General features: G+C 32.5%; 1 protein-coding gene across 1 annotated transcript in view; it reads left to right on the forward strand.

Moving 5' to 3' along the window:
* The window catches only part of LOC123700635 (aryl hydrocarbon receptor), a 104,103-nt gene extending 89,650 nt beyond the window's left edge, over positions 1–14,453 (forward strand). Inside the window, exons 3-9 of the mRNA XM_045647878.1 lie at positions 5,293–5,387; positions 6,999–7,088; positions 10,878–11,087; positions 11,459–11,646; positions 12,745–12,851; positions 13,139–13,280; positions 13,596–14,453. Of these exons, the coding sequence (XP_045503834.1) occupies positions 5,298–5,387; positions 6,999–7,088; positions 10,878–11,087; positions 11,459–11,646; positions 12,745–12,851; positions 13,139–13,280; positions 13,596–14,343 (1,575 nt within the window). The 5' untranslated portion in view covers positions 5,293–5,297 and the 3' untranslated portion in view covers positions 14,344–14,453. The remainder of the gene's footprint in view (positions 1–5,292; positions 5,388–6,998; positions 7,089–10,877; positions 11,088–11,458; positions 11,647–12,744; positions 12,852–13,138; positions 13,281–13,595) is intronic.
* Positions 14,454–16,369: the final 1,916 nt, after the last annotated feature.

Raw genomic sequence — 16,369 nt, forward strand, 5'->3', positions numbered from 1 at the left:
ATCAATTTGTAAAATAAACTGTCAACTAAACACACCAGTTAAACAACTTAAAAGACAATGATTTTTGTTAAAAATATTAATCGTACGTTTATACTTATATTTATATTTATTCATAAAATCAAAGAAGTAGATATGTTTTTAATCATTATCTATAGCCTTAAGCAATAGAATCCATAAACAAAAAAGGCGCGAACTTAAAAACTGGCCGAAAACAAAAAAAGTAAATTCGAGAATAATTAAAAACGTATTCGAACAGATGTTGCCAACCGTTTTACAGTATGGCACGCGTCATGGTATATCACCCTTGACCAGCGAGGCGAAGTAAAAAAAATCCATTTTACTTTTTGTTAGCTCGTTAGGGTTATAGTCTGTGGTCATAAGTTCCGAAATGAGGTGTAAACGTGCTTGAAGTTCTAAAACGTATTTTTATGTTATACGATTTTTATGACGTCTTATTAGCTGTTGTTAATCCGAAAAATTAGTAACAATAAAACATTTTTCTACAAAGTAAGATGACTTTTGTCCAGAATCATACTTCATCGTACTTACACAAAAACAAGGTCCCCAATATTATCAAAGTTGATCATATTTTAAACATAATACCTATTATACTCACAAAATATACAAAATACCGTGCTTTATGAAATTCCTTTCTCAGTAGGTAAGTAGGTACCTAGTTAATAAGTATACACAACTATTTTAGTCTATTTTTAGTTATTAATTGCGGCCGCTTAGCATAAATACATAACCTAAAAATATCTTGACAATTGCGTAAGATAACTCTCAATTATTATATGGAATTAGCATTCAATTTATATAAATTGGCTTATTTAACTGGATCTGCGTGACGCAGGGCCATAAAGTTATAGTAGTTAAGATTGCAAGTGTGAGGAGAAAGAAATAATGGGGCTTTTGCGCGAGCTTTATGTCACAATCGAATACTTATGTGAAAATGCTTTATAGATTTTTCCTGGTGAAATTAAAGTTGGTCATAAATTGAATTTATTGCTTAATAATATATTGCTTGTTGTGCCAATAGATGATTCATATAAGAAAACTAAATAACTTATTTTATATGAAATTGATGCTATGATATTCAAAGTCACTATCTAAAGAGTCTTTTTATCAAAATGAATCAAGCTGTTTACATTACAGAAGATGCCAAATAAAATACACATATGCTTACATACACGCAAAAAGCGCCAATATTTACATATTTGGCTCCATGATAGACATAGAGTAAAGAAAGTTAATAAAAAAAGGTCTAGTTTTTTTTTAAGATATCTTACTCTTTAATTAAACAAAAACGCGCTATTGTTAAAATCGATCTTCACAAACTACAAAATATAACAATAAGAAACGTTTCAAACTTTTTCACAAAATAAAAATGTAGCAAACATTCAAATAGAACATTTATGTGTAAGTTGAAATAATTTTACAAAAACAATAATTTCATACATATTTATTCACTACAACCCTTTACTATGAATAAATATGTACTTACAAATATGGATTTGATGCACTTAACATTGTTGCGATATGTACGTGTAACTATAATAAATAATATTTAATGATAAATTGTTCTCCTTGTAGAGCAGTGAAGCGTTTGTTTGTTTAATCAGTACATATAATAAAACAAGTCGCTTACTCTGTCCCTATGTCCCTTTTGAAAACTACGCAACCGATTTTGTTGCGGTTTTTTTATTAGATAGAGGGATTCAAGAGGAAGGTTTTAGTATATTATTTATTAGGTTTTAGACAAAGCGAGTGAAGCCGCGGGCAGAAAGCTAGTATTTTTTATATATCAAAGCTTATTTAATTAACGAAGATGTCCGTTATGTGTTCGTTATTGTAATTTACGCGTGATTACACTCGTAGAGTTTTCGAATCGTGGGGTAAATAATATGTACATGAATAAATCGCGTTTTAAATCAGTTAAAAAGACCTTAATTCCTAGGTTTCTTTATAAATAAATCTAATATATAAAGCTTAGTGTACATTACAAACTCAAACAAAATAAAAATGCTTTTACTTATAAAAATATGCCTGAAACGCGGGCAAGTGCTTACATTTTTACGTACGATATTCTTTAAAAATACAACCTAATATAATTAAGCTAACAATTTATAAAATTAGCGTCTTTACCTTAAAAACTTCACATGTTTGCAACAAAAGATTACAGTTCCCTGAAAATAATTACGTAGAAAACTTACACTTGAAGCAAATTGCATTCAAAGTACAGAAAAACCTACGTGCGCTCATGTAATGACCTAAAAGCATAAATTAATTACCCAACATATATAACAAAAACATTTTAAATGCACATTAAAATAAAGAGGTTGCAAATTACATATAACCACTTTGTTTAAACACATTAATCGAATATTAATAGTTTATTTTTTTATTTGTGAACTACATAATATTATCAACTCTGTTCTTTATTTTCGAGTTAAATTAAAACACAGTATTTAATGATGGCAATGCAGCAATGAAATACATTTATTGCATTTATGATTGCAGACTTAGTAGATAGATACAGAACTGTCGTAGAACTACGGAGCAATTAAATGTATTTTATGCTCTATAATCACTACATAGTATAAAACAAAGTCGCTCTCTCTATCCCTAATCCCTATGTCCCTTTGTATGCTTAAATCTATAAAACTGCGCAACGGATTTCAATGCGGTTTTTTAAAGATAGAGTGATTCAAGAGGAAGGTTTTAGTATATAATTTATTAGGTTTTAGACAAAGCGGTTAGCGGGCGATGCCGCGGGCAGTAAGCTAGTGTAACTATAAATGGGAAACTAGATTCATCATCATTGTCATAATAGTTTTTTTTTTTAATATTATTATGCCATAGTTAAAAACCAACGAAGTGCAGATGCCATATTTTGCATTATTATATTATATGAATCACGTCAATTGATATTTCAAACCGTTTCAAACACTCCTACTTCTTTGCTTTGACAGATTTGAACTTTTAACTTATCGAAATTTGAGGAAAAGATCTCTTTCAAGCCGTCAAATATAAACACATTGCAAATGCCCCACATACTAACCAATTGACATATCTGTCCCTAAAAAAGGGTAGGTACAATTTCCCTCCTTCGTTAACCACGTCGCAGCTGACACAAAATTAGGCTTTTTCACTTTATATTATACATGTTCATCTAGACATTCTCAAGCTTATAAAAACGATGTTCACGTCAATCAAAGATATCATATACGGTATGATAATATATTCTTGTGCGTGCAATTTGCAATATACATTTTCATTGTCCACAAAAACATGTTTAATGCCACTATGAGACTAATTTCTAATTAATTAGATACGCTTAAAGTGATTAATTTGGATAGAATGCCGGATATTTTGATACGATACCACTTGTCTAGATTTTAGTTATAATTATGTTTCGTTTGGAAAAAGACATGCAATTGTTTTATATATACGTTTTCAATGGTTGGTTATTTTTTTAACAAAATTCAGGCGAAATCGACACAAATGAGGGTAGTTAATGTTAAAAGAAGAGCTTTATTTTAAAAGCTCTATTTAAAAATGAAACTATGACGATGGAATTTTATTAATTTTTTTGTTAGTTTTATAAAAGATAAATATATTTTAATAGTGTTTACTTTAAACTCGCGCCTTCACAAATAAATAATTGATACGCGATTCCATAAATTGCAATCTCCTTTTAAATGTTCAGAAGATAACAGTAGATTTAATATTCAATTTGAAAAAACGTCGATAGTGCTATAATGACGATTATAATGGGTGATAAGACCAACGTATAGTGACGCGCCGACGTTATCGATACATCGAACGGGTTATCTTGATCGTAGGAAAGTAATAAATCTATTAAAATACCGACGTTTATAAAATTGAGATTAAACTTGATACCAAATCGTGGCTAGTGTTTACCTTTTTGAGCATTGGAAAAGATTTTTAGATCTATAATAAAATTATGAAGGTGGCTACTGTCAATCTCTATATTTTGTATTAATTTCAGACAACATAAGATTATTAACTGTCTCACCGGTAATCGTGTTATTTTTTAAATAGCTTTAGACTTTAAAAACCTATTTTATGTCATATGATTCCGTGAGCATGTTTTAACTATTTAAAATCATTTTTAATTTAATGGATTATAAAAGTTTCATAGATTACCTTGCTTATAAACTTATTATCAAAACCCCTAATTAAGTATAAAAAAAGCATATAAATCCGATAGTTATCTATGTGAATCAAAAGTATCGATATTCCAGCAGGCATCACTAGCGACACATGGTGAGTCCCACGTATGCCGGTAATTGGCCGTTGGAACAAACACTATCCTTTATTTGTGAACCCGAAAGCGAAAACTTAAATTACACCGATCGCCATTTCAAACAACGCGGACATTTTGATTTTCACTCAGATTAATATTGACAGGACAAATTTTATTTAATCTGTGCTTATGATGAATGGCGGGAAGTCACGGAATAATAGTAATTCGCGAGCTATTTTAAGAATTAGTTTACATTGTTTAAGAACTTTAATGTCTAATATTTTACTTGAAATTATAATGAGAAGGTAAAAAGTTTGACATAAATGAAATCTAGAGTAGCAATTTGGAACTCTAAATTTGTGGTTCTTCGCTATATAGAACGATACTAAATTATAATTTTTAAGTACATAAAGGTAACAATATATCTTATGCTAATCTAATACCTACTTATCGCAGAGAGTCAATAGAAAATGTACATACATTTGTAATGTACTTACATAGCTATAACAAGATTATTACTTAGCAAATGCTTATTGGCTTCTGTTTTAACAATTTATTTATGCAATTTTAGTCCTTATATTAATGCAATATAAGTATGTTTTTGGCTTGTCGTTTTATTATGTAAAGAGGGATGCTGTGAGGGGTGAATCCCTAATTCAATTGAGATGGGAATTGTCACCTTTAACCACGCCTTTCAGGGGTTTAATATATAAGAACTTATTATTCCTCTTTTATATTAGATACATACCTACTAGATATTTTATGTATCTTTCTCTTTTTCAGATTTTGTTGTCATTAATGATTTTTTCTGAAATATAAAATGGACTAGAAATGAAATTGCTAAAAATCAAGTAATAAATTATCTTTTTTTTTTGTCGTTGTTTATCACCTTTATAAACATTTTGTTACTTTAATAGCGAATTTTCTGCCTAACCTATTAAATTTTCTTAAACAATAAAAATAAAATTGCTCTTAAAATTATTAACAAAAGTAGCAAACTAATAATATTATATCTCTTCCAGTGGTCATGCACAAGGAGAAGGAAGAGCTGCACACACACAGACGCGAGCACGCACACTACGACCACGTTATGCCTGACGGTGAAATGTTCTTACAGGTATAATAGATTATATGTATTTATAATTAGTTAAATATATTATTGAAATCCTTCAACAAATATTTAAATTTTAACAGAGGCCATAACCCCATGTATAGGGGGAGGTTTTTGTTAAGGAACCATTACTTTTTGAATTTTGATTCATAAATATAAGGCAGGCAGAGTAGAAAAATGGCGGCTCAATCGATCGTTATCGTACTTGATAATTGATACTTGTATGTAAGTATGATACTTTATAATTAGGAAACAGGAACGCATGTGAAATCACAGGCAAAATTTTTTAAAAACAATACGTATTACATCTGAAACTTGAAATAACAAAGAACATATCAAACTCGAACCACAATAATTAACTCAACAGAACAATAACACAACCAATAATTCGTCATAAAGTTTTTGGTAAGCCTGGTAGCGAATTACATGCAATGCCAATGAAACGGCCACATAAATACATCGTCAATAAATCTATAGCCGCTGTAAGCTATAAATAAACCTTCCTCTGTACGCGATATTTCACGTTTTCGATCGGTTGTGACGCGTTTCCAATGTTTTGTACGGTACGACTTTTAATTTTTTTGTTAGTGGTAACTGGTAAGGTGGGTCGACTGTGGTAAGGGATCACTCCCGTCCATAAGAATGGGTATTGGTAGAGCCTATGCAAGTGTATTGCCCACTTTTAAGGATTATGGGATAAGGAAATAATTTGGCGAGGGAAGTATAATGGAGGAAAAAAAGGGCTTAGTGTATCGTGCTGGAAGTGGAATAAATTAAAATTGCGAAGTTTTTGACTTAATTTGTTTTAAGTGTGTATCGTAGATCATAAGTAACATAATAAAAGGAAATGGCATGTAAGATAATGATTAATTTGCTGAACATTGTTATACTATTATTTGTGTTTGGAATGTTGATGAGAAATATTTTTTTTGATAACTTAAAACAATTCATTACTGCAGACATTATGCTACTTCTGAGAAACCGTATGTAAACATAAAACAAAAGAAATAAGAATTATTGAGTCAAAATAAAATAGTTATACTAAATAGTCGTGCTGTCTACGATTTTTCCAGACTGAAGTCGACCATACATCGTCATGAAACTTTAAAAGATTTTTTTTTATTATATTTTATACAAGTAACCATTCTATCAGCATTGTTTTTTTTATATTGCCCAAATATCGTATCGTACAATACAACGGAAACGGTAAATATAGAAAGAGCTCTATATACCAGTAAATAAACTAAATGAAAACACAGATTACATCTTTTGTTAGTGTCTTAACCTTAATATAAAGTTGATAATTAACGGCTTAATAATATTAAAACATTTTATGGTTAAATACATGTATGTATTACTATCCGTTTAAAAGAAAAGAATGTGTCATACTTGGTATGTTTTTTAATTATAGATACTTGAAGGAACATTCTATAAATCTTCAAAATTAAAATAAATAACAACATGAATAAAGTTTCACAACGCATTCGAAAACACATGTTTCGGTCTAAAGCTTACCCATCTACCATACAAAATAACTAAATTACTAAAAATAAAAAGACTCAAACTTATATAACATCAATATTGTCCTTTATTTAACAATAAATTATCATTTTCCAGGCACTCAATGGCTTCCTTATGATCCTGACTTGTGAAGGAGAGGTTTTCTTCGCAACACATAGCATCGAAAGTTATTTAGGATTTCACCAGGTTGGTCTGATTTTTACTACATTTTTCTATTAAAACTAGGTATTATATTATGTTTGTCTAGATGTAAGGGTTACTAACTCAATTATTATGATTTTTCAGCCCAAAATCCTCAGATATGGGGGTTTTGCTAATGACATAAAAACTTATTTTTATGATAGGTTTACGTATTTTTATACTCTAAACTGTTAGATTAAATAAGGATTATATTATTCATATCATAGTAGAAGCTATAACATAATAATATATTATATCATAATATGAGAACCCGACCGTTTTCTATTATATATAGTACCTACCCTTTTATTTCACAATTTTTCACACATCCATTAATTAATTAAAATTAAAGTCATACTTCATACTTACACCAACTTCCGTATTCAGTAAGTCAAATTAATTATCCTGACCACCTTAATTATGTGGAAAAACGCGAAAATGCCATATTATTAATCAAGGAAATAAACAATACAACGATCCTCAAGCTTGGAACTCTATAAAAATATTAATTACTACGATAAGTACTTTAATACGGTTTTACTGTTAAATTATAATGTTGACCCGAAAAATTCGGTTGACTTATGAAATTATACAGAAATATCAACATCTGATAAACGTATATATTTGTATAATGCTATATAGGAACCTTTGTGTAAGCGGTATTATGTAAAAACGTAGGGAACAAATAAATAAGGTACTTTAAATAAGGTAAGTTGTAATGAATTAGGATTGGAATTATTTACTTTTAGCAGTAGGTACTTTAATTTATTGTTAATCCGAATAAGTGTTTTGGTTTCTTTCCATTACGATAAATAAATATACTTTAGCATAAATACTACTCAGCATATCTCTGAAGAAATCAGTTTGAATGAAATTGCTATAACTCATAAGTATATTATCATTAACTTATAACAATTCTATGAATAGTTCTAGAAACCACAGCAGACGAATTCATAATGAGCCAGACAAAAAACTTAGCGCATACCAAGCGTCGTTAAACCCACTGTATTACAGCTAATAAACCTGCAGTGAAATATCACAAGAAACCCCAATTTTGGCCCGTTACCAACCCTCCTATAAAACTTTCATTTCACAATCGTATAAATTTTAATCCACCCCTGGTTTTCTTTTGTTTTGTGTCGAATCAAAAATGTTACTTTACCTGCAACATTAAGTGCCAAAGATTATGTTGGTAGACGTGCTTCGTGCAGCTTAACTCGTCCTGATAAACGCGGGACGTATAGGGAACATAAAGGCTAACAATATATTTGTTCACTTTATTCCCTACTGGAAAGTATTTGAACTTTTATCTTATAAAATAGATATGTTTTTGTAAATTGGAACTAGCCCGTGCTCAAATACTTATGTAGTGTTTGCACACATTCTATGAAAGTTAATAAACTTGGAGAAACGTAAATAATTCAAGTATTTTTTGCATAGTAATAAAGAACGTTAAAACATTTTCTTTTTTAATACTACATCAATAAGATTAACCACGAATAAAATTAAATACGCACTATTAAACTTTATTTAAATGTTGATCAAAAACCAAAATGATCCGATAAAACTATAAAATGTTCCTAACATTAGGCGTATCTGCGTCCCCTTTATTCAGGCTCGCCACGGGGGTGGGTTGCGATAAAAGTTAATCGATTTCAAAATCATTAAATCGGCTGTACTTGCTACTTCCTGACGCGGGCACGTGCCACTGAGTAATCGATATACACTTTGATTAAACTAAATAAACTCGAATGTCCGTATCGATTCCGAATCGATTCCATTTGAGACATTGAATAATGAGCGACAAATGTTAGATTGACTGGGAGTAATTAATGAAGCACGCTCGCTGTCGTTGTTACATAATTATTGTCTCGTTCCGTCCAGTTTTGCTTCGAAATGGACGTTGCAGGATAACGCGATTTATGATTATTTAAGGCGTTGAGAACAGACTAATGTGGTCTCAATGTAATCGCAATCGCATCGTTGAACGCCTCCTTGGTACAGTGGTCGACGCGTGAGTATAGAACCGAGTGGTCCTGGGTTTGATTCCCGGTGGATACGAAGAAAAAAAATGTATCGGTCTGGTAGGACACAGAAGCCTGATCACCTACTTGTGCCTAAAGAAAATGATCAGTGAAACAGATATATAATGCATCTGCCCCTTACCCCACTAGGGGACACGGGACTTCACTTTAAATGTAATCGCAACGTTACAATTTTAAAGTTACTTAGTTTATATTCCTAGGTTAATAACAACTAACTAAAAACTATTTATTTTGACCAAATACACAAAATATATCCAGTACTTCTAAAACAATATTAAACTCTATCATCATCAATCACAACATCACAATAAGATAAACGCTCTCACAATAGGTACAACCATCAACATTACCCAATATTTTACCTTCACCGATCTACACCAGTGAAATAATAAGTTTATTTAAAAATTACTATAATTTCCACCCTCCGAGGGTCGGTAGATTGCCAAGCTGTCTCACCAGGTGGCCGCCATCGACCCGAGGCACATTACACCCTAATGCCATAGTTCACCGCTCTGTTTAAATGACCATAACTACATTGTTTTAAAATTTAGGAGAAATTTTGGATGCTCTTGTTTCTTATAATTATAATCTGTTAATGCTTTTAAACTTTTCATACAGTTTATCGATTAATAAGGTTGTGGTGATAGCGTTTAGGTTGTGATTTTATTCAGTATCTATTAACTGTGTGAAGGATTTTTTCCACAAAATTAATATTGCTATTTCAAGACGCAATCGTCGCAATAATTAAATTTCAAAATTTTTTCGTTATATTAAAAATAAGCTTAAAATATAAGATTTCCAACTTTCTTCTGACCATATTCAAACAACACATTATTGTAACTAATGTTTTACCACTCCGCCAACCGCGTCGTCTATGTTTGTTACTCTTTCATGGGTAAACTACTGAATCGATTTTGATAACGTTAGTAAATTTTACCAATGTATCCAATGAACCATAAAAACATAATATTGCAGAAACAAATAACATATCAACAAAACAATATTTCTTACCATAGCAACTATAACCCCTAAAAGAGGAACAAAAAGCAATTACCAAACAAATCATCCTCTGACATTTAATGCCATCGCAATATGTTCGAACCCACATTCAAACATTACCGTACCCTTGCTAACTATATAACCTTTGGGTTACGTTTTGTACGCGCATGATTCATTTACATGTCATTCCAAAACTAGGGGGCCCAGTGTTGCGCCTTGCACAACCCCATTGATTATCAATTAGTTTTCTGCTTGGATCATTTGTTGTCGGCGCATTATCCACACTGTTTATACGAATTTGTTATACGATGTGTTAAAATTCAAATTTATAGAGCCATAATGCAAACTATGCCGTAACACGTGGTGTTAAGGTTGTCATTGGCTATTACGAATGTAAAAATGAACATATCCATCTTCGTTACAGATGATTCTTTAATGACGGGTCTCGAATCGATTTTAGGGTCATCGATGCTTTATTGATTTACGGTTCAGTTATGACTTGCTCTTTTTACACTGATGAATAGGTCTTTTAACGGCTTATCAAATAATTATCTTGTTATTTTGACTATATTGATTATCATTGAATTACATTAGGCTTTGATTTGCTTATATTAACATTATTGATGAGAAAGTTTTGTTCATTAACCACAAATTTAATTTCGCTTACATCATCGCATTTAACTTTTTTTACATCATGTCTATTTTAAATCTACATGATTGAAACACATTTAACTTATATTTCCTTTTCTAGTCAGACATAGTCCACCAATCGGTCTACGAACTGGTACACTCTGAGGACCGGGAGGAGCTTCAGCGGCAACTCCTGTGGAACTCCTTCCTTCAGCCAGAGGTCAGCAACCTCACACTACAAGATGTTCTACGGTCGGAACGAGCCCATCTGCTTGAGAGGAGCTTTACTGTACGCTTTAGATGTCTTTTGGACAATACTTCTGGCTTCCTAGTAAGTATATAAATTCCTTTATGATATTTAATTTCAACATTTGATATTAGTAATTATTTTCTAAAACACGGAGACACACATTTGAGAAAAATATTTTAACTTTTTTAATGTATAAGGTGTGTAGTTAACTCAAAACATCTTATTAAACAATACATACGTAAATAACTAATGTTGTTTTCTTCGTTCGAAGCCGCTCTTTACCTGTGTTATATAATCCTTCATAGTTCATACATACAGTGTTTGTATTTATTGTATCTCTTTTATACATCTATTTCACTATAGTGTGAGTGGCGTGGACGCCATATATCAAGAGTTAGCAAAAACATCTTTTTTTCTACCATACATTATATCAACATGTTCTATTCTTTCAGAGGTTAGACATCCGAGGTAGAATAAAAGTATTACACGGGCAGAACAAGAAAACCGAAGAGCCTCCATTAGCACTATTTGCAATCTGCGCGCCCTTCGGCCCTCCGAGCCTCTTGGAGATCCCTCAGAAAGAAGTCATGTTTAAAAGCAAACACAAACTCGACCTGTCTCTAGTCTCTATGGACCAAAGGTAAGTAGAATATTGTTTATGACACCCTATACTATTATAGACGCTTAAGTTTTTGATCATATTAGGTATGTTTGTAATTTTTCTAGATTTTCTTTTTGATGGCTCTGTGATCTTTAGCACGAATAAAGATTCTGTAGGTAGTCTGTATTTCTGAAATTAAACATCATTCATTATAAAACTAGCAGTACTTTTGGTAGTAATAAATCATAAGTAGGTAATCTGATCTTCTATATAGCGCATTTATAAGAAAATTTACGAATGATATACATATAAAGTGGTTGATATTATAAAGCAAGTTACGGAATGTCTTTTACACAATGAGTACAACAATGAGTTTATGTCGATTAAAGAGTTCTTATTTCTTACACCATTCAAGAAAACTACACAACTTCCTTAAGCAATTACAAATACGTTCAACATTTTTAAACTTAAAATCCCACGTAGACATGGATACATTACCTGACCACAAAAAACCACCGCCCGACCACAAAAGCTCATGCTTAACTATCAAAGTATTAAAAATACCGTGTCCCATACAAAATGTATAATTGGTATACACGTACGCCGTGTCCAAAGGAATTATCTATAGTATAAAGGCGTTAGATTAAAAAATATGCCGGCTTTTTGAATAACAATAGGAAGTGTTATGTAAGCTATGTATTATAGGCATAACTTGCAACTTATGAGTATGATTTTCTTCAAATTTCACATTAAATAGCACATGCCAAATCCGTACACAACGACCATAATAATATTACTCTTCCTTATAAAAATTGTAGTACCAAAAAATTATTTACTTATGAACTTAAATAATAATAGTTTAAAAAAACTAAAAAACACGCTTTTTATAGAAAACCGAACTAAAAAATAGAAAATTTTATCAAATTAGTGTATTGTCATCGGTCCTCAATAAATCTACAAAGTTTGAACGAAATCTGGCCGTTTAAAGTGGGTCAAAATCGCGCCCAAAGAAGTCGGTTACAAACATACAAACATACAGGTGAAGCTAATATAAAGCGTGTAAAAATATATACAACTTAAAAAGCTTTATAACGGAAAATAATTTCTAGTTTTCATGATTCTATTTTTTTATTTCAGAGGGAAAATGCTTCTAGGCTACACAGATGCTGAGCTTGCAAATATGGGAGGCTATGACTTAGTGCACTACGATGACCTAGCTTATGTTGCTAGTGCTCATCAAGAATGTAAGTATCATAAACTTAAAACCTAAAAACGTAGACAATAAATGACATAAATAAATAAAAAATGTTAGCTTTTCTCAAATGCTTGAAAGTTTCTTAGAAATAAAGATTAAGTAGTTATACAGAGAAAATTAAATTCCAAATTACTTTCTCTGGAAATAAATTAAAAAAAAATACCATAGCATTGATGTAGACAAATTTCGGAATTTTTTAAGTCCTCCAAAAATACAATTTTCTTCACAACCCAAGTAAGTTAGTAAAAACTTTATCCTAATCCATATTGTTTTCAGTACTAAAAACTGGAGCATCAGGTATGATCGCGTATCGGTTCCAAACAAAGGACGGTCAATGGCAGTGGCTGCAGACCTCCTCACGACTCGTGTATAAGAACTCCAAACCCGACTTTGTTATTAGCACGCATAGACCGTTGATGTGAGTATATTTTTATTTAATTAATGGCTTATTGTTATTTACTTTTCAGTTATTTTAGTAGTATGTATAGGTGACTTTACCAGTACCTATTCGTTTTTAGTTAGGTCAGGATTATTAAATGTAGTGGGTCCAACTTAAACTATAACTTATAAGGATGTTATTGAAACAACAAATTAATAGTATGGCAATATCATATTTTATTGAGTTCTGTACATGATATTAAGGTAAGAGAAAATGGTAGAGACATCATATAACTACAAATTTAAAATGTTTCCTTAAATATGGCTCAATGCTTACGCCTTATTCTATTCTCAGGGAGGAAGAAGGCCGAGATCTCCTTGGCAAACGTACCATGGACTTCAAAGTGAGCTACCTCGACACCGGCCTCACCAGCTTATACTTCTCCGAAACGGAACAGCTCTCTGGCTGCGAGTCCACCGTCACCACACCACCCAGAGCCGCGAGACGATACAAAACACAACTACGGGACTTTCTCTCCACGTGTCGGAACAAACGACGAATGCCCAGTACTCCAGCACCACCTCCAGTTGACTATCTAGCGGCGGACGCTGTAGCAGCCGCGTACACCAATCTAAATGGCGCATATACCGCGCCGTATGGGGAATATCCACCGGCTCCAGCGCTGCACTACCCCCCTCCACCGTTAGACGACAGATTCCTTGCAGCGGACAACCTCTTCCATCAATACAAGCCGCTGTCCTACCACTACACGTATCCTCCCAACGGGTTTCTAGAGCCCGCGCCGCCGGGGTACGAAGTGGCGCCCGCGTACCGGCCGCCGTCGCGGGAGTATTACATGGACGCGCGGTACGCGGCGCCCGAGCGGCGGTCGCCGGGGGCGCAGGGCGCGGGGGCTGGTGGTGGGGGCGCGGGGGCGCCAGGTACGGGCGCGGGGGGCGCGGGGGGCGAGGAGCGGCTGGAGCCGCGCCAGACGGTGCTGATGTGGGGCGCGGGCGCGGGCGCGCAGGAGGCGCCGGCGGAGTTCTCGCCGCCGCAGGTGTGGCGCTACCCGGCATACCACACGGCTGAGGCCACGCAGTAGCTCGCCTGACCTACGGTTTTGTTGCTGGAATTGCATTGCATTATGGCACATTGTTTCTATCTTGTCGTGTTATGTACACGAGAATGTATCACCAGTTTAAACTTTTTCGCCTCTTTTGCGACTCATTCATACAACTTTACTTTTAAACTATTCAATAAAGATAAATCTTCATTTTAAACCTATTTATTTTGTATAACAACTTCAATTCTAATGAAATCAATATGAAGTTCACTGAGTCTAGCTTAATTAACAAAATTTAGTACCTAACAATCTCAACTAAGCAATACGTTTTTCACAAAACTATCAATTTCTTCTGCATGCAATTCACACTTTCAAAGTGCACTCATTCATAAAATACTTGAGACAATTTCAGCAACAGAGTTGCATCTCAAACAGGGTCCATCCATTGTAAATACTAAATGTAATTAATTTACGAAACAATATATAAATAAACATAGTCCTCCGTTTGTCGCCACGCATTGACACGATTTAGTTCATATTGTGTAAATATTTATATAATTTTGTATGCTTTAGCTTCTAGGATAATAGTGATGTGTGTAATAAATAAATAAATAAGAGTAATAGCTCAAATATAAAATATAGTTTTTGCGCTTAACGTAATCGAACATATCACCGTCCCTATAAATACTTTAACAATTACACAAACAGACATTTCCTTACGACAACAAACCATTATTAAATCATACTTTTAAATACGCAAAATAGATCCTTCAATTTTCCATCGAACATCGAATACATATTTTACATGGAAAATACATGATTTTTCTTAACTCAATCAAAGATATTCCATCAAATTTATGTATTGTTAAATTTTATAGGGACACAGCACCGCCTTGCCAACGCTAAAACACATGTACATACACGCGTGCCTTCACAATTAAATTTAATTATTAATAATTATTAATTAATATTAATTAATAATGAACAATTGCATTGCTACAGTGAGGCGTTGGCTGGGCGGGTCTCTTCCGACAACGTAGAATAAGTTTAGTTTAATTTATTGATATTATATTACGAGGACTTGAATTAAAATATCTTGAATACTGTTATTTATTTATTTTAGTACAATTGTAAACTATTTTGTGCTCACTATAATTTTTGATGAAAGACTGGCTTAATTTTCTGCCTTATATTACTGTTTTATGAATTTAATCAAGAACTAATAGTGTTATGTATGACAGCATTGCTATTATATAAATAATAATATAATTAATAGTTCTTTATCAATCCTGTGTGTAATTTTTTGTGATCAGTGCGATCAAGTCAGTATTACTTTAAACTTTTATAGAGCAATGGAGTTACTATATATAATGTATGGTTGTAAAATGTTTCTAATGTAGAGACAATTTAAATACTGTCTAGTAATTTCTTGAAATAACTGATAACATAAAAAAGAGCGTGTGCCAAACACGTGTCAGAAGTGAAACTTCTTTGGCAAGATTCAAAGATACCAAAATCGTCGCCTTACTCCATGACGCGACCATGAAATTTTACTCTCAACGCGCAAGAAGTTTCACTTCAAAAGTAGGTACCTATTTTATTATCAAGTGCAATTGAGGAACATACCAATATGTTTACTTAATAAACAATGTTCTATAAGATTAAAATGAAATTCTTCGTCTTTCGTGATATAATAATCAAATGGTCTTCTCATTGTATATTCGTTACAACAAAACGGGTGAACCGACGTTAGTTTTGTATCAATCGAGTCATTTAACGAATTTATCTTCCATTGCAAGTTCCACTGAATTTGTTATTTATTAAATCGAAAAATTAATGATAATTTAGTTATAGTAATCAATAAGGATAGCACTTTTTCTTACCACGTTACTGCATGTGAAATGCAGATAATATGCAAGTGTGAACCAACAAACAATAAATATTACAATTCGATAGATTTTTGTGCCACATAATAAAGATGCAATATTGCAAGTGTGTTATAATGAAAAATCAGACGAAATATTCGTAGCCAGTAATAGTTTAAATAGCTGTCGAAATCAAGTCT

This window comes from Colias croceus, chromosome 20 (assembly GCF_905220415.1).
Source record: "Colias croceus chromosome 20, ilColCroc2.1".
Classification (NCBI taxonomy): Eukaryota; Metazoa; Arthropoda; class Insecta; order Lepidoptera; family Pieridae; genus Colias; species Colias croceus.